The 25,726-nt window shown below is 33.5% G+C and overlaps 2 protein-coding genes across 2 annotated transcripts; both read right to left on the reverse strand.

The window, feature by feature from the left end:
* Positions 1-4,083: 4,083 nt before the first annotated feature.
* LOC148065846 (transcriptional coactivator YAP1-like) lies at positions 4,084-10,870 on the reverse strand. The gene is made up of 6 exons (XM_087808089.1): positions 10,852-10,870; positions 7,225-7,326; positions 6,947-7,044; positions 6,014-6,132; positions 5,854-5,954; positions 4,084-4,610 (listed from the first exon to the last, which is right to left on the reverse strand). Exons 1-6 carry the CDS (start codon positions 10,868-10,870, stop codon positions 4,432-4,434), a joined length of 618 nt encoding a protein of 205 aa, XP_087664215.1. The 3' UTR covers positions 4,084-4,431.
* A 9,186-nt stretch (positions 10,871-20,056) lies between these two features.
* LOC148065847 (transcriptional coactivator YAP1-B-like) lies at positions 20,057-22,269 on the reverse strand. The gene is made up of 3 exons (XM_087807652.1): positions 22,094-22,269; positions 21,934-22,034; positions 20,057-20,721 (listed from the first exon to the last, which is right to left on the reverse strand). Exons 1-3 carry the CDS (start codon positions 22,177-22,179, stop codon positions 20,543-20,545), a joined length of 366 nt encoding a protein of 121 aa, XP_087663778.1. The 5' UTR covers positions 22,180-22,269; the 3' UTR covers positions 20,057-20,542.
* Between the last annotated feature and the right edge of the window lie 3,457 nt (positions 22,270-25,726).

Genomic DNA, 25,726 nt, shown 5'->3' on the forward strand with positions numbered 1-25,726 from the left:
TCTGGCTGAACATCTGCTGACGCTGGAGACACTTCCAACATCTCCACTTCCTCCACAGGTGCTGGGAGCTGCTCTCTCCTCCTGCTCCTCTGGACCACAACAACAACAACAACAACAACAACAACAACAACAACAACAACAACAACAACAACAACACACATCATGAAGATCACGACACTGAGCAGCACAGACCGCACTAGATGGTGATCAACCTCTGGCTCTCGGAACATTACAAGGGTCTTAGATGTGAACACACAACGTCTGTCTTTCCTAACCACACACCAGAACTCTCCGCTGTGTTCCAGAGAGATGTTAGTGATCACCAGGCTCGTGTCGGAACGAGAGATTCTGTCTTCTTGTTCTTCATATACTTGTGATGTTCTTCCTTCAGTTCTCTTTGTCTTCATGAACCAGAAGATCTTATCAGGTTGTTTCCAGTCACACTGTAGAGTCACGTTCTCTCCTCCAGTGAAGAACACATCAGCAGGCGGGTCAGACTCAGGACACACAAACAGAAGGTAATCATCATACTGACCACTGCGATCACAGGTGTAATAACCTGTGTGGTTCAAGGTCAGTGATGGAAATATCAGAGTGTAGTTGTTAATCACTTCATATTTCATCACTGAACTAATCCTCCACACATGTGGTTTGTTTCCATTGAAGTCAGAGCAGTTCAGCTCCAGACTCTCTCCCACCGAGCTGTGAATGTGATTTGATTGTAAATCAACATAAAACTCCTTCAGTAGTTCACAGCTCTGATGGTTCTTCTCCAGACAGTAATAATAGACTGAATAAGAACTTCTGTCAAACGTTACCAGAAGAGATGGTTTGTTCTTCACTTGCTGTAGTTTGTACATTGAAGATGTTTCATCATCGATTAAAGATAAATCATAATTTCCTGTTATGAGGTGACCATGACGTAAAGCCCACAGGACACTCTGGTTTGGTCCCACACCGTCACAGTTCAGCTCCAGTGTCTGTCCAACATAAGGTCTCAAGGACTGACGTCTCATCTTTCTTCTGCCACAAACCAGGAGAGTGAAGTTCTTCTCGTGCATCACGTTGTTCTGGGTCCAGCACTGTTCTTGGTACTGACCCGAGTCTGAAACCTTCAGAGGGTCTGTTGTATAAGAAGCTTCTCTCTGAAGACTGGAGTTATGATGCTGTGAAGAGTTCCACAGAAGTTCCTTCTCCTCACCGATCCATCTGGAGATCAAGCAGACGTCATCAGCTGGTTTGTTCAGGAAGAAGTGATGAGAGTCTCCTTCTCTCTTGAGGATCTCAGCGAGGATGTTGTTGGAGAAGAACGCCACCAGCAGCAGGATCAGTGCGGCCATGTCTTCGTCTGTGAGTGAGAGTCGACTCTGCTGCGACTTCATGATGTCAATCTCTTCACCACCAGCAGCTTCTCGTGTACGATTCCTGGAACTAGACGAGAACATCGAGAGGATGTTCTGCGGTCAACTTCCTGTCGGTTTCATCAGGTCTGAAGCTTCTACGGAAACTGTTGTGAAATCACATGATTCAAACTATTTTAATTCAATAAAACCATAATTATTGCTTCATTCCATTTACTTTTTCACTTTTATCAGTTAATTTTCTCAAAACCTGACATTTTTAAAAATATTTACATCATATTGTCATAGTTTAAAGCAGGGGTGGGCAATTAAATTTCCTCTGGGGAAAATGAAACTGATGGGAAAATAACTTATTTCTCTTAATATGTTTTTTAATACATTAATTCAATAATTTATACATTGAAAGGTTTTAATTTGTTTTTTTTAATACTTTAATTGAATAATTTATTAATTGAAAGGTTTTAATTCGTTTTTTTTAATACTTTAATTGAATAATTTCTACATTGAAAGGTTTTAATTAGTTTTTTTAAATAATTGAAATGAATAATTTCTACATTGAAAGGTTTTAATTAGGTTTTTTTAATACTTTAATTCAATAATTTCTACATTGAAAGGTTTTAATTAGTTTTTTTAAATAATTGAATTGAATAATTTCTACATTGAAAGGTTTTAATTCGTTTTTTTAAATAATTGAATTGAATAATTTCTACATTGAAAGGTTTTAATTAGTTTTTTTTTAATACTTTGATTGAATAATTTCTACATTGAAAGGTTTTAATTAGTTTTTTTAAATAATTGAATTGAATAATTTCTACATTGAAAGGTTTTAATTAGTTTTTTAAATAATTGAATTGAATAATTTCTACATTGAAAGGTTTTAATTAGTTTTTTTTAATACTTTAATTGAATAATTTCTACATTGAAAGGTTTTAATTAGTTTTTTTTAATAATTGAATTGAATAATTTCTACATTGAAAGGTTTTAATTAGTTTTTTAAATAATTGAATTGAATAATTTCTACATTGAAAGGTTTTAATTAGTTTTTTTAAATAATTGAATTGAATAATTTCTACATTGAAAGGTTTTAATTAGTTTTTTAAATAATTGAATTGAATAATTTCTACATTGAAAGGTTTTAATTAGTTTTTTTTAATACTTTAATTGAATAATTTCTACATTGAAAGGTTTTAATAAGTTTTTTTTAAAATACTTCAATTCAATAATTTCTACATTGAAAGGTTTTAATTAGTTTTTTTAATACTTAAATTGAATAATTTCTACATTGAAAGGTTTTAATTAGTTTTTTTTTTAAATACTTCAATTCAATAATTTCTACATTGAAAGGTTTTAGTTCGTTTTTTTAATACTTTAATTGAATAATTTCTACATTGAAAGGTTTTAATTAGTTTTTTTAAATACTCTAATTCAATCATTTCTACATTGAAAGGTTTTAGTTAGTTTTTTTAATACTTTAATTGAATAATTTCTACATTGAAAGGTTTTAATTAATTTTGTTTAATACTTTAATTGAATAATTTCTACATTGAAAGGTTGAATTGTTTTTTATAGAATAAATTAATATGAATTCGTTTTTTTTTTTTTTAATATAAAATGACTGAATTCTGCAATTTGAATGTTGTGGGAAAAAAAACAAATACTTTCCAATTTAATGTTTGTTTGTTTTTTACACATAGAGTTTGATATTCTGATTCCAATAATTGAAAAATAACGTTTCTAAAATTCAACATTTTTTAATTCCTAGCCTTTTTAAAATTCAATATAAAAACGTTGGTATAATAGAGTCACCAGACAAAACCAACAGAGCACCGAGCAACAAAATATCCACATCTTAAGAAAAAGTCAGAGGTTTGCGTATTTAAAAGTTTATTGACACAGAAACGTTTTTATAAAATGATAAAAGTGGGAGTAAAATGTAAAAATCTTATATAAAGCTCATGCTGATTGCCTTCAAACTCTGGTAATAACATAGTAACATATGGAGTGTCATGCATGCGGCGATAAATAACAACCCGACTAGGTAGTGTGTTGCGTTCGTGCAGGAGCGAGAAAAAAACAAAACAACCCTTCGTCGCACGCGTCACTCGGATATCATTAAAAAACTGGATCTAATTTCAATAGATGAGATAATTGACCTTGTTTTTTCTTTTTTAATGATTCACAAACCGTTTGTTAAAAAAAAGATTCAAACTCAGGTAGAAAAATAAAATCACATAAAAAAAAAGTACTGATGTTGGCGGGAAGAAGTAAATGTTAGGCGGGAAAATGAACATCACGGCATCTGCTATTAGTACAAACAAGTGTTTGGTTTTTCTCGGGAAGATCCACTAGTTTGACTTTCTGTCGACACCCGTCGGTGTTGAGTCAGTATCGTAGCGTTGTCAGTGTGAGCGAGTCCTTCTCTTCCCAGCATTCACCCTCCATCTCCAACGACGCCGTCAGATATCGTCGGCTTCGGATCCATCGAGTCCATCTGCTGTCGCACTCCTGGGAAATATTGACTCACGAACGCTCGTAGAGAAGAAGCTAAAAACTTGATCTTTGCCCTAAAAAAAAACAACTAAAACCTTCTATTAAAAAAAAACAAAAAACGTCTATTTATCTGTTTGAACTCCTGAAGAAAAAGCTCCTTAAATTGACGATAAAATGCTGATGTTTAGTGTTTTTAATTCATCATTATGACTCAAAAGTAACAATAGTGAGGCTTAAAGCTTTTCTTCTAATACTGCTGCAGCTTTTTTTGTTGTTTTCGTTTTTTGGTCCGAGCGACGACACTAGTATCGTTGTTTCCTCTTCGTCTTCTATTTCTACAAGGCACTGCTGGTTTTTTTCTTCCACACAGAAGTTTTAATACTGCATAATATAATGGTCTGTAAAAGTCTGGGACTAAATAAGCATCTTTAGAAGAGGATTAGAAGTGGTGAGTGTCGTCGTAGAGTTTGATTGTAACCCTTGATTTTAAGAGTAGATTTGAAAAATAGATATAAATGCTCCGTCGTTAGTGTTTTGGATTACTTGGCTCGTTCAGTGTCAGGAGTCCATCACCGTCCGTCTATAGCCAAGTGAGCAGGCTGTCTCTGTCCATGTGAGACCCGGACAGCACCGTCTCCATGTCCATCAGGAGGTCCGAGCTCAGGCCTTCGGGGATGCAGGGCATCAGTTCGTCGCCCTCGGACATGGGCAGCACCGGCATGGAGTCCTGCAGGGCCATGGACGACTCGTTGGTGTCGCCTGGAGAGAAAACAAATGATCAAAAAGAAGCAGAAAACATGGTTAAGTTAAGTTAATGGATCATCTGAGTTTAGTCACACGATCGCTTGTGTTTCGGTTGCTCTACTGCGACATCTGGTGGTCAGTCAGAAGAACTCTTCAGACAAATATTTGTTATGGTAGTAACAACTATTTATTTAATTATTTATATGAATAATTTAGTTAAATCGTTTCTATATCGAAAGGTTGTATTTATTTATAATATTTGAAAAAATGTATCGAAATTAATTCTTAATTCGACATTATTATACCATTTATAAATATATCTATAAATAATATTTAAACTCAACATTTTTCCATTCTTGGCCTTACTTAAGTTGAACCTCGGAACAGGCCTCAAAACTACATCTCCCAGAGATCTCTAGCAAAAACTAAAATGGCCGCCTGTCATGTTTCTGCTAAAGCAAAAGTTAATATTTGAGTTTGTGAAATGTAAAAGTAAAAGCACTCAAGTGTTAGTTTAATGTCGTCAATGAATCTTTAATTAGTGTTTAATTCCAATGTGTAACCTTTGTTTATATCTTTAAAGGTTTTACGACCTGATTTACTGACGGAAAATACGAGAGGAAAATACATAAAAGCATTAATACTTTAAAAAACAATTTTAATCATTTAAATCTTGAAATCTTAATTTGTTTTTATTTAATTTAATATTTGTTTTGTTTAAGTTTTATTGTAAGATTGAATCAACATTTCTAAATCGTAAAATAAACTGAATTTAAAAGGCTAAGAATGAAAAAGATATTCGAATTATTGGAATTTGATTAATAATATAATAATAATAATAATAATTATACATTTTGTTTGTAGTGCACCATATATTTGAAGATCATCAGACTGTCTGCACAAATTGAATTTAATTAAAAAATAAACGAATATTCTAATAACATTATTGAAAGAAAATACATATTTAAGCTTTCAATATATCAATTATTCAAAATAAATATTAAAAGCTTAAAAAGCACCTTTAATTAAAAAATATATCAAAGTTTCAACATTTAAAATGTTAAATTCAATCATTAAATATTCCGATGATATTCTTTTATTTGAATGAATCAACGGTTCAGTCTAGTTGCGCTGCAGCTACAGCGACATCTAGTGGCCACACAGCAGATCTCTACCAAATCGTCGCTTCTACTGCAAAACCCTTTGTTTTGATGTCACGAGCCTCCATTGAGGATCTGCAGGAGTCAGTGGTCATTACCGGTGTCCATGTGCTCCACGGAGCTCAGCATGTGGTCGGACGTGCGCGGCAAACTGCTGACGCTCAGACCGCTGTCGGTGCTCTCGTTACGAGAGTGAGCTCTGGACACACAACAACCGTCAACTCTGTTACGTCTCGTGACCCGGGTCCCGGGGCTCACCCGTTCAGCGTGGGTTCGTGGTTCTGGCTCCGGATTCTGACGTCCAGAGAGGGAACGTGAGCCTGCGTGTTCCTGTCGTGATCCATCCCACCGGGAATCTGGTTCCTCACCCCTGAGTCCTGCAGACCCGTGGAATCAAATCCTTTAAGAGTCTTAGACCATCTTGTCCAGGAGAGGACGTGATAGTTTGTGTCTTAAAATCACTCAAGAATAGATTGAAATTCTTCTTTTAGTTGATAATGAAACTAGAAACAGGTCAATGTCCATCTGGGTCCACAAATAATTTGAAGAATACTCTTTATTAAGGAGTTTTAGCTTCTCCTACCTGAACACATGTTTTTTACGCTTAAACATTATTATAAAATGTGTAAATCATTCAATTGAACATTCATTTAATTGCTTAGAATAAATAATCAAATACATTCAAATCATTTAAATTGAATGAAATGGAATTAATTAAATGAAGTAAAGATTGAATACATTAAGAAATAATAATTATAATGAATAAAATGTGGTTTAAGGGGACGTTTTTAAATTAAATGAAATTCAATGAAATTCAATTTTAAACACAAGGTTGAAGAGTCAATTTGTCACGTTGACCTCTGACCTGTGGAGGAATAAAATAAAATAAATTAAAATTTTAAACAAGAGTTGGAAGAGTCTAAAGGTCAAGTTGACCTCTGACCTATGTAGGAATAAAATAAAATAAAAAACACAAGTTGGAATATTCTAAAGGTCACACTGACCTCTGACTTGTGGTGGAGTAAAATAAAATAAAATAACATTTTAAACACAAGTTTTAAGAGTGTATTTGTCACGATAACCTCTGACCTGTGAAAGATTAAAATAAAATAAAAAAAATGAATACAATTTAATTTAATTTAATTTAAAAACTCAAGTTTGAAGAGTCTGAAGGTCACATTGACCTCTGACCTGTGGTGGAAGCTGCATCTGTTGTTTGCACCTCAGCCGCTCCTTGTCTTGTCGCTGCTGCATGGCCATGTTGAGCAGCCCCGGGTTCAACTTCTGGGCTACAACACAAACACACAAACAAAATGCCAACATTATAAAACACACAAAGAAAACAACAACACAAAAACCTCCACAAAAAAAAAACAACAACAGAAGAACAACATTTGAGATCTGCGTTGTTCTAGCGATGGCTGAGCAACGTGTGATTGTCAAGTCTGTAGACACAAATTTGATGCTACCTAGACGCGGGTCGACCCATGAGGTGTTCTTATTTATGTGATCGATGTAGAACACCTCTCCGTCCGCGGACACCGCCTGCTCCCAGCCTTCAGGCAGAGGACCTGAGTGTCAGTGAAAGTACACAGTGAGGAAGCCATGAAAGAACTGGACGTTTGAGTTCAAGATCAAGAAGCTAGCGCGCCTTTCTTTAGCGTTTCTGCGCGATGCTAGCTGAGAGGACGTGTTAACGTGCTCGATGTTGACGTATTTAGAGATGGACAATTCACCGCTTTGTCATTTCAACTGATATTTGACACTTTAGCTACAAAGCTAATGTTTGCTAATGTTTGCTAATGTCGCTAAAGTTTTCTAATGTCAGTAATGTTTACTTATGTTTGATAATGTTCACTAATGTTTGCTAATGTTTACTAATGTTTGCTTTTGTTTAATAATGTTTGCTAATGTTTGCTTATGTTTAATAATGTTTGCTAATGTCGCTAAAGTTTGCTAATGTCAGTAATGTTTACTTATGTTTGCTAATGTTCACTAATGTTTGCTAATGTTTGCTAATGTTTAATAATGTTTGCTAATGTTCACTTATGTTTAATAATGTTTGCTAATGTTTACTAATTTTTGCTAATGTTCGCTTATGTTTAATAATGTTTGCTAATGTTTGCTAATGTTCACTTATGTTTAATAATGTTTGCTAAAGTTTGCTAATGTTTACAAATTTTTGCTAATGTTCACTTATGTTTAATCATTTTTGCTTATGTTTGCTAATGTTTGCTAAGATTTGCTAATATTTGCTAATTTTTGCTAATGTTTACTAATGTTTGCTAATGTTTGCTAATGTTTGCTAATGTTTGTTAATGTTTAATAATGTTGCTAATGTTTGCTAATGTTTGCTAATGTTTGCTAATGTTAGCCTATGTTTAATAATGTTTGCTAATGTTTGATAATGTTACTAATGTTTGCTAAGATTTGCTAATGTTTGCTAATGTTTGCTAATGTTTACTAATGTTTGCTTATGTTTAATACATTTTGCTAATGTTTGCTAATGTTTGCTAAAATTTGCTAATTTTTGCTAATGTTTACTAATGTTCGCTAATGTTTGCTTGTGTTTGCTAATGTTTGTTAATGTTTAATAATGTTTGCTAATGTTTGCTAATGTTTACTAATGTTTGCTAATGTTTGCCTATGTTTAATAATGTTACTAATGTTACTAATGTTACTAATGTTACTAATGTTACTAATGTTACTAATGTTACTAATGTTACTAAGTTTCCTTTTTCTACCTCTGATGACACAAAAAAATCTTGAAAAGAAACAAGTCGCTCTTTTGGTCACAGTCATGAGAAATGAGCAGGAAGTTAGTTGTGGTTTCAAGCTAAGATGCTAAAGATTAGCATAGCAGGGGAAACTTATGAGTCATTATTTATCTCTTTATTCAAAACTAAAGATGGTAAACAGAATTAAATCTAGTTTTCTGGAGTTTTACTCTGGTTCTGTATAGAAAAAGACTGATTTCAATTCTATTTTTTTGCATTTCTGAAAGTTTTTCACTACTTTACTCTAATTTCTTTAATAGTAGAAATAGCTCCTGATTTCTCAAAATACACTTAAAGAAATAAAACAGTGATTTTAAGTAAATATTTATTAGTTTTTTCAAAGTTTATGATGTAAAATTGATTAAGATATAATCGTAATTATTATTGCTGCACTTAACTAACCTAATGCCATTAGTTGCAAAAAAATGATCACAATACTTTTTGTTAAAAATAAATTAATTTAGAGATTATTTGTTTTTATTTTTTTTACACAAAATAAAACACATTAAATGCAGTAATAATCAATACAGCAGAAATAAAAAAGTTTATTTTCACTTTCTTTGCTGCAAATCATCAATATATCAATTTATTCTCATTGTTTTTTTGCATTTGTTTTGAGTTTTGAGAGCAATTTTACACAATTTAATGTAAACACATTGGGTTTAATACGTGAAAAATGACTCTGTTTACAAAAATACATTAGTCGTTATAATAATAATATATTTTAATCTGTGTTTTAGATCTTTTAAAATCCTCGATTTCATGTTTGTATCTTAATAATGAACATTAATCGTCGTGAACTTGTCCATCAATGAAAACCATCAACATCTGAATCATAATTTGTCTGAACAAACATAAACTCAAGTGACCTCAGGTGTCTCGGCTGGATCTACCTGTACAACCCACACACACACACACACACACACACACACGCTCACACACACTCTAACACCCACACACGCACGCACACGAACACAAATTCACCACAACTTGGTGCCGTGACCCTTGGCGTGGTCTGCTGGTCTGGTGGTTTGAAGGCCTGTTCGATTCCGAGACGAACTCTGAGCTGATAGTTAAAGCTTACATATAATTTTTAGTTTAGGTTGCCTGGAAGAATAAATGTAAGTCTCTGGTTCTGTCACAAATTTAGATTATATTCCTCAATAGTGCTTTCTCAAGCTGATGCTCGGTTTTTGGGGTATTGTATGGTCAGTTGTTGTTTGTTGTTGTTTTAAGTGTAGACAACATTATCGTGTCCCGGGTTGAAGTTTTGAAGAAAACGTTTGATTAGAATTTAAGTTGAATTGATTGGCTGAGGAGATGGTAACCCCTGGAATTCAGAGTAGGGGTGGAAGTATAACCGGCTCCCTCTACGGGGCATCTGACGTTTTTACAGATTTCTAAACTAGTTAGGATACTTGATTGATTATGGTAGACGTACTTTTTCGGTAAGCCAAGTAGCCATCATAAATTTGGGGATATTTGGGATTTTAAGGGTCTCTCCCAATATCCTGCTCTGCCAGCCGGTGTGTAGGCCAGTTAGATCTCATTGTGTTTCTGTGTCGAGGGGCTCCACAGGTATTTGGCAGTATAGTCAGGGCTAGTTAATTTTTCCGAACAATCACGGTGATGGATAAAGTCTCATTGGTGATCAGTTTAGAGTTGGACGGGGGTTGAAATAGATGTAATAGTTGAGGGGTCTCCTATCCAGGGTGTTTGGAAGCTAACTGAGCGATCGAGAGGCTCTCGCCATTATGACTTCAACACTTTAGACACGACAGGCTGGTTAGAGTCTCGTTCCATGTAGCATAGTGTGTCTCTCTCCTGTTTTAGTAAAATACTGTTGTCGTCGTATTGTCAGTCTTTTTGTTTAAATTGTCTGTGTCTGTATTTTATCTTTGGAGAATTTTCTCGCTGTGGTACTTTTAAAAATTGTTATTCATTTGTGATATTCTTTGTGTGAGATCTCTTGACTTTGTGTGACTCAGCTGAGAGTCCATGTTCGTGTGTCTTTGGACACTATCTCTTGCTGATAAGAACTGCTTCTTGGCAGACGTTTTCTTTTCAGCTGCTGCAAGGCCGACTGAGCTCCGAAAGAGAGTTTCCTTGTTGGTGGGAGTGGTTTCACTTGGAGGTTGGACTTTTAAGACTTCGCTCTTTTCCTCACCGACCCTCCCATTGTATTCATGTCTTCTCTAAACACACACATTCTTACGTCATCTTGAATTATATTCTCTAGACTGTCTGTTTATGAAAGAATATAACAATATTTAAATTTAATGTGTAATTTAATTGTTAACTTATTACGTTTTCTCGTACCTTTATCAATTGTTGTCATTTCTATTTTTATTGATTTCTATTATTTCTTGTTATCAGTATTATTGTTTTCAATTTTCCTTAAATTTTTTTCCCTTTATTTTTTTTCTTTTAAGTATTTGGATTGGGTTTGGTATAGTTATCTTTTCTCTTTATTAGGTAACATTCTTTGTTGACAATAGTTATTTAACTAGTATTCCTGTTTCTTAATTAAGGTATATATGTATACATACAGTTAATTAGTGGTATAATTGGTTTAACAAAAAAAAAACTAAAAAACTCAACTTTCAATTTTCTCCTTCTTCTGCAGTGTTCAATAACAATAACACAATTAACATTGATTGTTGGCTCACTGCTGTATGTAGTAATGATCTTGACCATCCTCTCTTCCTATTTCACATTTTCAATTGATCAACTCACAATTGGTCACATTGCATTTAACTTTTGGTGTTTTCTCTAATTCTGCTTATCTGAAACAAGTGTGTCATTGACTGCTTGCACGTGTGTACGTTTGTTGATATCTAGTTCCTGTTTTTGTCTCTTCTTCTACTCTCAATTTCTGATCTTTGGTGTTGTGTTTGCTGTGCTGCCCCCTGCTGGTCTTTCTCTTTCTTTACTTCTTAATTAACTTTTGTTCTGACTCAATTGGTGTAATTATTTAATTATTAATTAATTGAATCAATTAAATGTAATCAATTAAATGTATCTAGTTAGATCAGTATTCATGTTTATTTTGTTATCTTAAATGTTCAATTATTACATTGAAATTACATAAAATAGAATTACATTTTATTATTTTAACAATAAGTCATAAATGTACTATTGTTTTATTATTTTTAGTAAATTAGGGATTGGATTCTTATTTTTTTTAATTATTGTAAATTAGAATATTAAGTTATTTGTTGTATTTGGTCTTTAGACAGTCACTCTTATTCCTCTGTCAATTGTCAATTGTGCTATATATATATATATATGCAACTAATTAGGAAGTTAAATAAATAATAATAAATAAATAATAAGTTGTTAATTGACTATTGTTTTGACTTGAAAATGTTTAATTAATTAGTTTATATTAGTATTATTATTTTATTAGATCTAATTGCATTTATTATTTTCCAATTATTCCATTTGATTTTAATTTTATTGTTTTTATTATTAATATCTAAACTTACTATTTGTTTTATTGATCTCGGATTTTATAATATTTTAATAAGTTAATAAAAGTTCTGGTTCTTAATTTAGATTTTTAGATTCTTCCTCTTTCATATTTTCATTTAATTATTTATTTTGCTAATTGCTTCTTTACCTTTTATTTTTAGCATTATTATTAATATTATCAATATTATTATTCATTTATTGACCTCCTCTTTTTAAGAGAAAAGTAACTATTACTACTGGTGACAAGTTAAAGCTCCTGACAGGGAAGAAAAATAAGAAACGTTACTCTGTTTTTAACTTAATGGTAAATCTTATTATGAGTGGTTTACTCACATCAATGATTTCTAAGAATTCATAACAAATAAAATAGTTTAACAAAGTTCTCTTATTGAGCTCCAGATACAGCTAATTAAGATCAACTTAAAGACTTGAAAGAGCTTCTCTAAAAATAGAGAGATGATGATAGTTCTAGGGTCCTATCATAGCTCCCTATTGGCCACTGGCTGGAGTGCATGGGTGTGAGAATTTGTTTGTGATTTGACGAAAAAAGCAGACAAATCTAGCCTGTTAGAGACATGATATCTTTCTGAGTCTAAGATGTAACAGTAAACAGTTAATCCCAGAATAACATACTCTGATTGCTCCACTCAGAGCTATGATTATAGAGACTATACTATAGAGACTAGACTATATAGACTATACTATAGAGACTAGACTATATAGACTATACTCAACCATTCCATCTTGATGTGAGTGAAATTGCGCTATATAAATAGAGATTATTATTATTATTATTATTATATATTGTTCTTTGGCCAATTAGACTTAAATAGTGAAAATAGTAAAACTAGAGACTAAAATAATGTAAGAGGGAAGGTCAAAGAAAAAATAATAGATTAAGAGATAAATTAAAAGAAACTTAAGAGAACAATAAATATTCTTCTCTCTAGTTGAATAAACCAAACAACTATAGACCAAGAGGAAATCTCTTTGAGGTGAATATTAATTAAAACTGCTACAACCTGCTCCCTGTGTGTGTGAGAGAATGAAAGAATTCCCTCGAACCCCAACCTCTGTTTCTCTCTCTTCTCCATGAAGTCAAAACATGCTAATAATTTGAACTCTCTGCTAACTTCAAGGTTTATTCATATAAAACACATGACAAACATTAACAGACATCCACAGATCTACCAAGTTTGGAATACACATGTTGGTTTAGAAAACAGCTTGAGAATAAATTACGACTGTGTTTGACTATCTCTGTGACTTAGGTAGTAAATAGGAAGGGGTTAATTTTGTCTACATGAAGTAGTATGAGTAAATTATGAACATCAAGTATGATTTAAAGATGTATTGTTTCTGTTTTGTCCAAAGAACGCGATGCTGTTCATCTCTGTTGACGGGGGAGTACGTCAACAACACCTCACATGAAGAGCCGACATCGATGGTCGCCGAAAACGGGGCTGCTACTTCCTTTGTACCTCACTAAAGAGGTTTTTTAAAGAAGTGGATACTGGCTCTATATCAATATCTATTTTAACAAAATTTGGAATAATTTTTTTTTCTTTTTTTGATTTAAGAGAAATGCTCATAATGTATAACTGTATTCATTAAATGAATCTGTTGCTCTGTTGCTTTCTCACAAATATAAGGAAATGACAACTTTACTGTAATCAATCATCTAGATTTAACACACATTTCAAATAGTCACTTGATTAACTGATAATCTTGCATATTTAATTCATATTAAATAATCATTGCATTGCATCCATTCACTGCAACAACTCAGGTTCACAGGCACAGTTCAAATTAAGCCTTCAGACACTGAGAAAGATTTAACAATCCCAGATTCCCAGCAAGTCTGTGGACACCTGTTTGAGAACTCACACTGAAAGACACAACAGGCCAGCGAGTCGCTAACAGATTCTCTCTAGAAGACCTTTGGTAAATTTCAACGACGACCACGTGCGGCGGCAATCTTAGAAAGAAAGTGTTTACAGTTATTGACCAATCCTACATGTACAATTGACTAGAGGCGTTAACCTGAATATTCTACTATAAAAGATCCACCATTTTGTGGGATCTTTGCGTTCTGACATTCGAAGACGTCTGCGATAGATCTCTCTGTTGATAGATCTCTCTGTTGATAGATCTCTCTGTTGATAGATCTCTCTGTTGATAGATCTCTCTGTTGATAGATCTCTCTGTTGATAGATCTCTCTGTTGATAGATCTCTCTGTTGATAGATCTCTCTGTTGATAGATCTCTCTGTTGATAGATCTCTCTGTTGCTAGCGCCGTGTTCAAGTAAGTTTGTCTCTGTCTTCTGCATAATTCACTAAACGAGAATTTTTCTTAAACTCATCCATGTGTCTGTCCTTCATTTTCCACCTCCACATACGAGACTGGGTAGGGTTCGGTTCATCGGAACACAAAATCCCCACAGTACACTTAAACATTAATATCAAATAAATATTCAATTATTCAATTGAAATCACTCAAAAAAGATCATTAGTTGTTAATGAGACGTGAAACTTTCAAATTTCCATCTGGATCCACACATTAATTTGAAGAATAAACGGTGTTTTGTGTTGACATTTTATTGAAATTAAATATTACAAATATTAAATAATTTAAATTAAAATATAACAAATAATAATGGAAATGGAAAGGTAAAGATGTTACAAATACATTAAAGAACCACTTTATTCTCCTTATCAAGCGTCGACACTGGATTCTCTGGAACATCTTTGTCTCTCATGTTACCAAGAGTTTCTGCTCGTAAATGTCAACTTTTCTGCCTTTTGACACTCGAGGAAAGTTCAACTTCCGGTTAAAGTTTTTCAAAATAACAGAACATGTAACAAAATTAAAGCATACAAAATCCTTGAATTTTTTAAGTGCAGAAATGTCAGAAAGTTGAGAGACATTTAGAAACACTGTGTTCTCGTGTCAAACACATCATTATTGAAGCAGTCGGTGATGGGATCAGGAAGGAGATTAAAAAGAGATTATTGACCTTGTTTTCTGGAGAAAATATTTGAAAAGAGAAGAGACATCAGTGAGAAAAAGACTGAGGAGCAGAAAGAAGGAAAACAGGAAGAAAGAAGTCAGAATAATATGTGACGTAAACTCATCGACTTCATCTCTACACAAAGAAAACTGGAGTCTTTTATTGGAGGTCAATGGTTGAACTTTATTGACACTGAAGAGGAAACAAGAGTCACAATGATTACAAACAAACAGTCAAAGAAAGATTCATCCAAACACTCGTGGATCATGTTGACGCCTCAGAGAGTCTCTGGCTGAACATCTGCTGACGCTGGAGACACTTCCAACATCTCCACTTCCTCCACAGGTGCTGGGAGCTGCTCTCTCCTCCTGCTCCTCTGGACCACAACAACAACAACAACAACAACAACAACAACAACAACAACAACAACAACAACAACAACAACAACAACAACAACAACAACAACAACAACAACAACAACAACAACAACAAACATCATGAAGATCACGACACTGAGCATCACAGACCGCACTAGATGGTGATCAACCTCTGGCTCTCCGAACATTACAAGGGTCTTAGATGTGAACACACACCGTTTGTCTTTCTTAACCACACACCAGAACTCTCCGCTGTATTCCAGAGAGATGTTAGTGATCACCAGGCTCGTGTCGGAGAGAAAGATTCCGTCTTCTTGTCCTTGATATAAACGTAATTGTCTTCCTTCAGTTCTGTTTGTCTTCATGAACCAGCGGATCTTATCAGGCTGTTTCCAGTCACACTGTAGAGTCACGTTCTCTCCTCCAGTGAAGAACACATCAGCAGGCGGGTCAGACTCAGGACACACATACAGGTAGTAATTATCATACTGACCACTGCGATCACAGAGGTATTGACCTGTGTGGTTCAAGGTCAGTGATGGAAACATCAGAGTGTAGTTGTGACTCTTTTTATCTTCCGTCACTGAACTAATCCTCCACACGTGTGGTTCGTTTCCACTGAAGTCAGAGCAGTTCAGCTCCAGACTCTCTCCCACCAAGCTTTGAATGTAATTATCTTGTAAATAAAGATAAAACTCCTTCAGTAGTTTACAGCTCTGATGGTTCTTCTCCAGACAGTAATAATAGACCGGACCAGATCTTCTGTTAAACGTTACCAGAAGAGATGGTTTGTTCTTCACTTGCTGTAGTTTGTACATTGAAGAAGATGATAAAGCTGATTTAAAATGTCTTGTTTTGTGGTTAAAATGACGTGAAAACCACTGGACACTCTGGTTTGGTCCCACACCGTCACAGTTCAGCTCCAGTGTCTGTCCAACATAAGGTGTCAAGGACTGACGTCTCATCTTTCTTCTGCCACAAACCAGGAGAGTGAAGTTCTTCTCGTGCGTCACGTTGTTCTGGGTCCAGCACTGTTCTTGGTACTGACCCGAGTCTGAAACCTTCAGAGGCTTTATTTTATAAGAAGCTCTTCTCTGAAGACTGGAGTTCTGATGCTGTGAAGAGTTCCACAGAAGTTCCTTCTCCTCACCGATCCATCTTGAGATCAAGCAGACGTCATCAGCTGGTTTGTTCAGGAAGAAGTGATGAGACTTTCCTTCTCTCTTGAGGATCTCAGCGAGGATGTTGTTGGAGAAGAACGCCACCAGCAGCAGGATCAGTGCAGCCATGTCTTCGTCTGTGAGTGAGAGTCGACTCTGCTGCGACTTCATGATGTCAATCTCTTCACCATCAGCAGCTTCTCGCCTACGATTCCTGGAACTAGACCAGAACATCGAGAGGATGTTCTGCGTCAACTTCCTGTCGGCTTCATCAGGTGTGGAGCTTCTACGGAAACTGTTTAAAAACATTAACATCATATTGTCATAGTTTAAAGCAGGGGTGGGCAATTAAATTTCCTCTGGGGCCACATGATATACTGTGACTGTTGTGAGGGGCCGTCAATCCAGAGGAGAGGAGCGAAGAGCTAAAATATGACAGAAAAACTTTGAAAAAACAAAGCAAGTAAGAATAGTAAAGAAAGAAATGTCAGCATAAAATAAACCTGGCTATGTGAAACACTTTTATAAACCTTTCATGTAAATGAAACTGATGGGAAAATAACTTATTTCTCTCAATATGATGTCAATCATTTCGATGGGCAAGACATTTTCATAAAAGTAAAACCAAAAAAATCAGAAATGAAAAACAAATATACATATATTTAGAGTTAATACAATAAAAAACACAATATTAAATTGTAAGCTGACGGAAATAATGTCTATGTTCTACTCTGACCTCTTGAGGGCCGCATGAATACAGTCAAAGGGCCACATGGGGCCCCCAGGCCAGGTGTGGTTTTAAGTCATATAATAGCATAAAAGTCCTGTTTTTAATTTGAATTCAAAATGACAAGTCGTCTTCGAAACTAACCAAAGTGAATGAAGACGAGTACATGAGTCTGATACGTGACTTTGTGGACTGGAGTGAGAGGAACCACTTGCAGCTGAACACCTCCCAGACCAAGGAGCTGGTAGATGGATCTATCTACAGTGGTATGAAACAGTTTGGGCTCCTCTGTACATTTTCATGATTTTCCTTTATAAATCATTGTTTGTTTGGATTACAAATTCCAGTTAAATATATCTAATAGGAGACAAACACAGTGATATTTGAGAAGTGAAATAAAGTTTATATGATTTACAGAAAATGTGCAAGAATTATTTAAACAAAATGAGGCATGTGCATAAATTTAGGCACCACAAAAGAAAAATAAGTAAACGTCCAAGTAGGTTTGAAGGTGATTTGCCGTTTTGTTTTTGTTCAACTTCCTCTCAAGAGTTTTCAAACAAGATCGTCTCTGTTAATAAAGTATTTGTGTTAATGTAAGTCAAATATAAACTTTTACACTCGTCTGAACTACTTCACAACAGTGTGATGTCAAAACATATTTTTAAAAAGAACGATTATAAACTGTTAATACAGTCTCAGTTGATGTTTTCATTGTTTTCTGATCACGAAAAAGAGAAATCATTGGGATTTATTCAGAAGAAATTGCATTTTTTTCACAGAACAAACGTTATAAAGAGAGTCAGTATCACACGATGTGAGATAATTGTAAAACATGACAAAAGTTCTAGAGCAGGTTTCGAACCCGCGACTCCAAAAGACGAGACATTAACTCACTGAGCTAAACAGAGGTTGTGGGCGGAGCTTCAACACAATACCTTCTAGTGAAGGACGAGACCATCAGAGCGAACTATCATTTCTGTTGAAATCTTTTGACGTCAGAATCTACTGATGGATCGTGAGATGTAGTTGAACATGTTTAAACTCCACACGTTAAAACAAAGTTGATACTTTGTCATGAAACTATATCTAAACTGATGCAGCAGTGATGACGTCACCTGATCGTTTATGCAAGTATGATCCAGTGACTCGGTACTCGTTTGCTTTTGTCTGGTGGCACAATTATGATGGATTTAAAAGGCTTCGAATTGTTTTATATTGAATTTTAAATGCTACGAATTAAAAAAATATTGAATAATTGAAATTAAAATAAAACAAATGTTGAATTATTGAAATTAAAATATAACAAATATTGAATAATTGAAATTAAAATATAACGAATATTGAATAAATGAAATTAAAATATAAGAAATATTGAATAATTGAAATGAATTCAACCTTTCAATATTCTGATGGCATTGACGTACTTCCATAATAGTTGTAATTTGTTTGTTTTTAATACTTTCATTCAATAATTTCTTCATTTAAAGTTTTTTGTAAGTTTTTTAATAATTTAATTGAATAATTTCTGCATTGAAAGGTTTTAATTTGTTTTTTTAATACTTTAATTCTATAATTTCTACATTGAAAGGTTTTAATTTGTTTTTTTAAATACTTTAATTCAATACTTTCTACATTGAAAGGTTTTAATTAGTTTTTTAAATAATTTAATTCAACACTTTCTACATTGAAAGGTTGACTTTGTTTTTATAGAATATATGAATTCAATAATTTCTTGATTAAAAAGGTTTTTTTTTAATATAAAATGACTGAATTCTTCAATTTGAATGTTGTGGGAAAAAAACCAAATCTTTTCCAAATTAATGTTTGTTTTTTACACATAGAGTTTGATATTCTGATTCCAAAAATTGAAAAATAACGTTTCTAAAATTCAACATTTTTGAATTAAATTCCTAGCCTTTTTAAAATTCAAAATAAAACGCTGGTATAATAGAGTCACCAGACAAAACCAACAGAGCACCGAGCAACAAAATATCCACATCTTAAGAAAAAGTCAGAGGTTTGCGTATTTAAAAGTTTATTGACACAGAAACGTTTTTATAAAATGATAAAAGTGGGAGTAAAATGTAAAAATCTTATATAAAGCTCATGCTGATTGCCTTCAAACTCTGGTAATAACATAGTAACATATGGAGTGTCATGCATGCGGCGATAAATAACAACCCGACTAGGTAGTGTGTTGCGTTCGTGCAGGAGCGAGAAAAAAACAAAACAACCCTTCGTCGCACGCGTCACTCGGATATCATTAAAAAACTGGATCTAATTTCAATAGATGAGATAATTGACCTTGTTTTTTCTTTTTTAATGATTCACAAACCGTTTGTTAAAAAAAAGATTCAAACTCAGGTAGAAAAATAAAATCACAGCACAAACAATCCAGGAGTAAAAACAGAGTTAATACAGAAAAAAAAGTACTGATGTTGGCGGGAAGAAGTAAATGTTAGGCGGGAAAATGAACATCACGGCATCTGCTATTAGTACAAACAAGTGTTTGGTTTTTCTCGGGAAGATCCACTAGTTTGACTTTCTGTCGACACCCGTCGGTGTTGAGTCAGTATCGTAGCGTTGTCAGTGTGAGCGAGTCCTTCTCTTCCCAGCATTCACCCTCCATCTCCAACGACGTCGTCAGATATCGTCGGCTTCGGATCCATCGAGTCCATCTGCTGTCGCACTCCTGGGAAATATTGACTCACGAACGCTCGTGGAGAAGAAGCTAAAAACTTGATCTTTGCCCTAAAAAAAATCAACTAAAACCTTCTTTTAAAAAAAAACAAAAAACGTCTATTTATCTGTTTGAACTCCTGAAGAAAAAGCTCCTTAAATTGACGATAAAACGCTGATGTTTAGTGTTTTTAATTCATCATTATAAGTCAAAAGTAACAATAGTGAGGCTTAAAGCTTTTCTTCTAATACTGCTGCAGCTTTTTTTGTTGTTTTCGTTTTTTGGTCCGAGCGACGACACTAGTATCGTTGTTTCCTCTTCGTCTTCTATTTCTACAAGGCACTGCTGGTTTTTTTCTTCCACACAGAAGTTTTAATACTGCATAATATAATGGTCTGTAAAAGTCTGGGACTAAATAAGCATCTTTAGAAGAGGATTAGAAGTGGTGAGTGTCGTCGTAGAGTTTGATTGTAACCCTTGATTTTAAGAGTAGATTTGAAAAATAGATATAAATGCTCCGTCGTTAGTGTTTTGGATTACTTGGCTCGTTCAGTGTCAGGAGTCCATCACCGTCCGTCTATAGCCAAGTGAGCAGGCTGTCTCTGTCCATGTGAGACCCGGACAGCACCGTCTCCATGTCCATCAGGAGGTCCGAGCTCAGGCCTTCGGGGATGCAGGGCATCAGTTCGTCGCCCTCGGACATGGGCAGCACCGGCATGGAGTCCTGCAGGGCCATGGACGACTCGTTGGTGTCGCCTGGAGAGAAAACAAATGATCAAAAAGAAGCAGAAAATATTCTTTTTTTTTAGATGAAAGTCCACCATGATGTTCGTTGTTATTGATTTCTTAATGGATCGCTTGTGTTTCGGTTGCTCTACTGCGACATCTGGTGGTCAGTCAGAAGAACTCTTCAGACAAATATTTTTTATGGTAGTAACAACTATTTATTGAATTATTGATATGAATAATTGAGTTAAATCGTTTCTATATCGAAAGGTTTTATTTATTTATAATATTTGAAAAATATATAAAAACAATCTAAATTAATTCTTAATTCGACATTATTATACCATTTATAAATATATCTATAAACATTTAAACTTAACATTTTTCCATTCTTGGCCTTACTTAAGTTGAACCTCGGAACAGGCCTCAAAACTACATCTCCCAGAATTCTCTAGCAAAAACTAAAATGACCGCCTGTCATGTTTCTGCTAAAGCAAAAGTTAATATTTGAGTTTGTGAAATGTAAAAGTAAAAGCACTCAAGTGTTAGTTTAATGTCTTAAATGAGTCTTTAATGAGTCTTTACTGACGGAACATACGAGAGGAAAATACATAAAAGCATTTAATACTTTAAAAAACATTTTTTAATCATTTAAATCTTGAAATCTTAATTTGTTTTTATTTAATTTAATAATTTTTTTTGTTTAAGTTTCATTTCACGATTGAATCAACATTTCATTCATTTCCAATCGTAAAATAAATTACTATTATTAAAAAATATCAGAATTATTGTAATTAGATTAATAATATAATAATAATGATTCAACATTTTGTTTGTCATGCACTTTATATTTGAAGATCATCAAACTGTACAAATCGAATTTAATTTAAAAATAAACGAATATTCTAATAACATTATTGAAAGAAAATACATATTTAAGCTTTCAATATATCAATTATTCAATTCAATTATTCAAAATAAATATTAAAAGCTTAAAAAGCACCTTTAATTAAAAAATATATCAAAGTTTCAACATTTAAAATGTTAAATTCAATCATTAAATATTCCGATGATATTATTTTATATGAATGAATCAACGGTTCAGTCTAGTTGCGCTGCAGCTACAGCGACATCTAGTGGCCACACAGCAGATCTCTACCAAATCGTCGCTTCTACTGCAAAACCCTTTGTTTTGATGTCACGAGCCTCCATTGAGGATCTGCAGGAGTCAGTGGTCATTACCGGTGTCCATGTGCTCCACGGAGCTCAGCATGTGGTCGGACGTGCGCGGCAAACTGCTGACGCTCAGACCGCTGTCGGTGCTCTCGTTACGAGAGTGAGCTCTGGACACACAACAACCGTCAACTCTGTTACGTCTCGTGACCCGGGTCCCGGGGCTCACCCGTTCAGCGTGGGTTCGTGGTTCTGGCTCCGGATTCTGACGTCCAGAGAGGGAACGTGAGCCTGCGTGTTCCTGTCGTGATCCATCCCACCGGGAATCTGGTTCCTCACCCCTGAGTCCTGCAGACCCGTGGAATCAAATCCTTTAAGAGTCTTAGACCATCTTGTCCAGGAGAGGACGTGATAGTTTGTGTCTTAAAATCACTCAAGAATAGATTGAAATTCTTCTTTTAGTTGATCATGAAACTAGAAACAGGTCAATGTCCATCTGGGTCCACAAATAACTTGAAGAATACTCTTTATTAAGGAGTTTTAGCTTCTCCTACCTGAACACATGTTTTTTACGCTTAAACATTATTATAAAATGTGTAAATTATTCAATTGAACATTCATTTAATTGCTAAGAATAAATAATCAAATACATTCAAATCATTTAAATTGAATGAAATGGAATTAATTAAATGAAGTAAAGATTGAATACATTAAGAAATAATAATTATAATGAATAAAATGTGGTTTAAGGGGACGTTTTTAAATTAAATGAAATTCAATGAAATTCAATTTTAAACACAAGGTTGAAGAGTCAATTTGTCACGTTGACCTCTGACCTGTGGAGGAATAAAATAAAATAAATTAAAATTTTAAACAAGAGTTGGAAGAGTCTAAAGTTCAAGTTGACCTCTGACTTATGTAGGAATAAAATAAAATAAATAAAATAAATAAAATAAATAAAATAAATAAAATAAATAAAATAAATAAAATAAATAAAATAAAATAAAAAACACAAGTTGAAATAGTCTAAAGGTCACACTGACCTCTGACCTGTGGTGGAGTAAAATAAAATAAAATAACATTTTAAACACAAGTTTCAAGAGTCTATTTGTCACGTTAACCTCTGACCTGTGAAAGATTAAAATAAAATAAAAAAAATGAATACAATTTAATTTAATTTAATTTAATTTAATTTAATTTAATTAATTAATTTAATTTAATTTATTTTATTTTATTTTATTTTATTTAAAAACTCAAGTTTGAAGAGTCTGAAGGTCACACTGACCTCTGACCTGTGGTGGAGTAAAATAAAATAAAATAACATTTTAAACACAAGTTTCAAGAGTCTATTTGTCACGTTAACCTCTGACCTGTGAAAGATTAAAATAAAATTAAAAAAAATGAATACAATTTAATTTAATTTAATTTAATTTAATTTAATTTAATTTAATTTAATTTAATTTAATTTAATTTAATTTATTTATTTAATTTAATTTTATTTTATTTTATTTAAAAACTCAAGTTTGAAGAGTCTGAAGGTCACATTGACCTCTGACCTGTGGTGGAAGCTGCATCTGTTGTTTGCACCTCAGCCGCTCCTTGTCTTGTCGCTGCTGCATGGCCATGTTGAGCAGCCCCGGGTTCAACTTCTGGGCTACAACACAAACACACAAACAAAATGCCAACATTATAAAACACACAAAGAAAACAACAACACAAAAACCTCCACAAAATAACAACAACAGAAGAACAACATTTGAGATCTGCGTTGTTCTAGCGATGGCTGAGCAACGTGTGATTGTCAAGTCTGTAGACACAAATTTGATGCTACCTAGACGCGGGTCGACCCATGAGGTGTTCTTATTTATGTGATCGATGTAGAACACCTCTCCGTCCGCGGACACCGCCTGCTCCCAGCCTTCAGGCAGAGGACCTGAGTGTCAGTGAAAGTACACAGTGAGGAAGCCATGAAAGAACTGGACGTTTGAGTTCAAGATCAAGAAGCTAGCGCGCCTTTCTTTAGCGTTTCTGCGCGATGCTAGCTGAGAGGACGTGTTAACGTGCTCGATGTTGACGTATTTAGAGATGGACAATTCACCGCTTTGTCATTTCAATTGATATTTTACACTTTAGCTACAAGGCTAATATTTGCTAATGTTTGCTAATGTTTGCTAATGTTTAATAATGTTTGCTAATGTTTGCTAATGTTTGCTAATGTTTACTAATATTTGCTAATGTTTGCTAATGTTTGCTTATGTTTAATAATGTTTGCTAATGTTTACTAATGTTTACTAATGTTTGCTTATGTTTAATAATGCTTGCTAATGTTTGCTAATGTTTGCTAATGTTTACTAATGTTTACTAATGTTTACTAATGTTTGCTAATGTTTACTAATGTTTGCTAATGTTTACTAATGTTTGCCAATGTTCGCTTATGTTTAATAATATTTGCTAATGTTTACTAATTTTTGCTAATGTTCACTTATGTTTATTAATGTTTGCTAATGTTTGCTAATGTTTGCTAATTTGTGCTAATGTTTACTAATGTTTGCTAATGTTTGCTTATGTTTAATACATTTAGCTTATGTTTGCTAATGTTTGCTAAGATTTGCTAATGTTTGCTAATTTTTGCTAATGTTTAATAATGTTTGCTAATGTTTACTAATGTTTGTTAATGTTTACTAATGTTTACTAATGTTTACTAATGTTTGCTTATGTTTAATAATGCTTGCTAATGTTTGCTAATGTTTGCTAATGTTTACTAATGTTTACTAATGTTTGCTAATGTTTACTAATGTTTGCCAATGTAAGTAAGTAAGTAAGTAAGTAATATTTATTTATATATGTTCGCTTATGTTTAATAATTTTTGCTAATGTTCACTTATGTTTAATAATATTTGCTAATGTTTGCTAATGTTTGCTAATGTTTGCTAATGTTTGCTAATGTTCACTAATGTCGCTTAAGTTTACTAATGTTTACTTATGTTGCCAAAGTTTGCTAATGTCAGTAATGTTTACTTATGTTTACTTATGTTTGCTAATTTTCACTAATGTTTGCTAATGTTTTCTTATGTTTAATACATTTTGCTTATGTTTGCTAATGTTTGCTAAGATTTGCTAATGTTTGCTAATTTTTGCTAATGTTTACTAATGTTCGCTAATGTTTGCTTATGTTTAATAATGTTTGCTTATGTTTACTAATGTTTGCTAATGTTTGCTAATGTTTGCTTATGTTTGTTAATGTGTGTTAATTTTTAATAATGTTTGCTAATGTTTGCTAATGTTTACTAATGTTTGCTAATGTTTACTAATGTTTGCTTATGTTTAATAATGTTTGCTAATGTTTGCTAATGTTTACTAATGTTTGCTAATGTTTGCTAATGTTTGCAAATGTTTGCTAATGTTTACTAATGTTTGCTAATGTTTGCTAATGTTTGCTAATGTTTGCTAATGTTTCCTTATGTTTACAAATGTTACTAATGTTACTAAGTTTCCTTTTTCTACCTCTGATGAACCAAAAAAAAATCTTGCAAAGAAACAAGTCGCTCTTTTGATCACAGTCATGAGAAATGAGCAGGAAGTTAGCTGTGGTTTCAAGCTAAGATGCTAAAGATAAGCATAGCAGGGGAAACTTATGAGTCATTATTTATCTCTTTATTCAAAACTAAAGATGGTAAACAGAATTAAATCTAGTTTTCTGGAGTTTTACTCTGGTTCTGTATAGAAAAAGACTGATTTCAATTCTATTTTCTTTGCATTTCTGAAAGTTTTTCACTACTTTACTCTAATTTCTTTAATAGTAGAAATAGCTCCTGATTTCTCAAAATACACTTAATGAAATAAAACAGTGATTTTAAGCAAA

This window comes from Callionymus lyra, chromosome 14 (genome assembly GCF_982586985.1).
Source record: "Callionymus lyra chromosome 14, fCalLyr1.hap1.1, whole genome shotgun sequence".
NCBI classification, from domain to species: Eukaryota; Metazoa; Chordata; class Actinopteri; order Syngnathiformes; family Callionymidae; genus Callionymus; species Callionymus lyra.

Coding starts and splice junctions, on each gene's coding strand:
- LOC148065846 (XM_087808089.1), bottom strand. Junction 6,133..6,946: donor AGATGCAGCTTCCACCACAG/GTCAGAGGTCAA, acceptor ACGGGTCTGCAG/GACTCAGGGGTGAGGAACCA. Junction 5,955..6,013: donor CACGAACCCACGCTGAACGG/GTGAGCCCCGGG, acceptor TTGTGTGTCCAG/AGCTCACTCTCGTAACGAGA.
- LOC148065847 (XM_087807652.1), bottom strand. CDS start 22,179: ATGGATCACGACAGGAACACGCAGGCTCACGTTCCCTCTCTGGACGTC. Junction 22,035..22,093: donor CACGAACCCACGCTGAACGG/GTGAGCCCCGGG, acceptor TTGTGTGTCCAG/AGCTCACTCTCGTAACGAGA. Junction 20,722..21,933: donor CGTGGAGCACATGGACACCG/GTAATGACCACT, acceptor TTTTCTCTCCAG/GCGACACCAACGAGTCGTCC.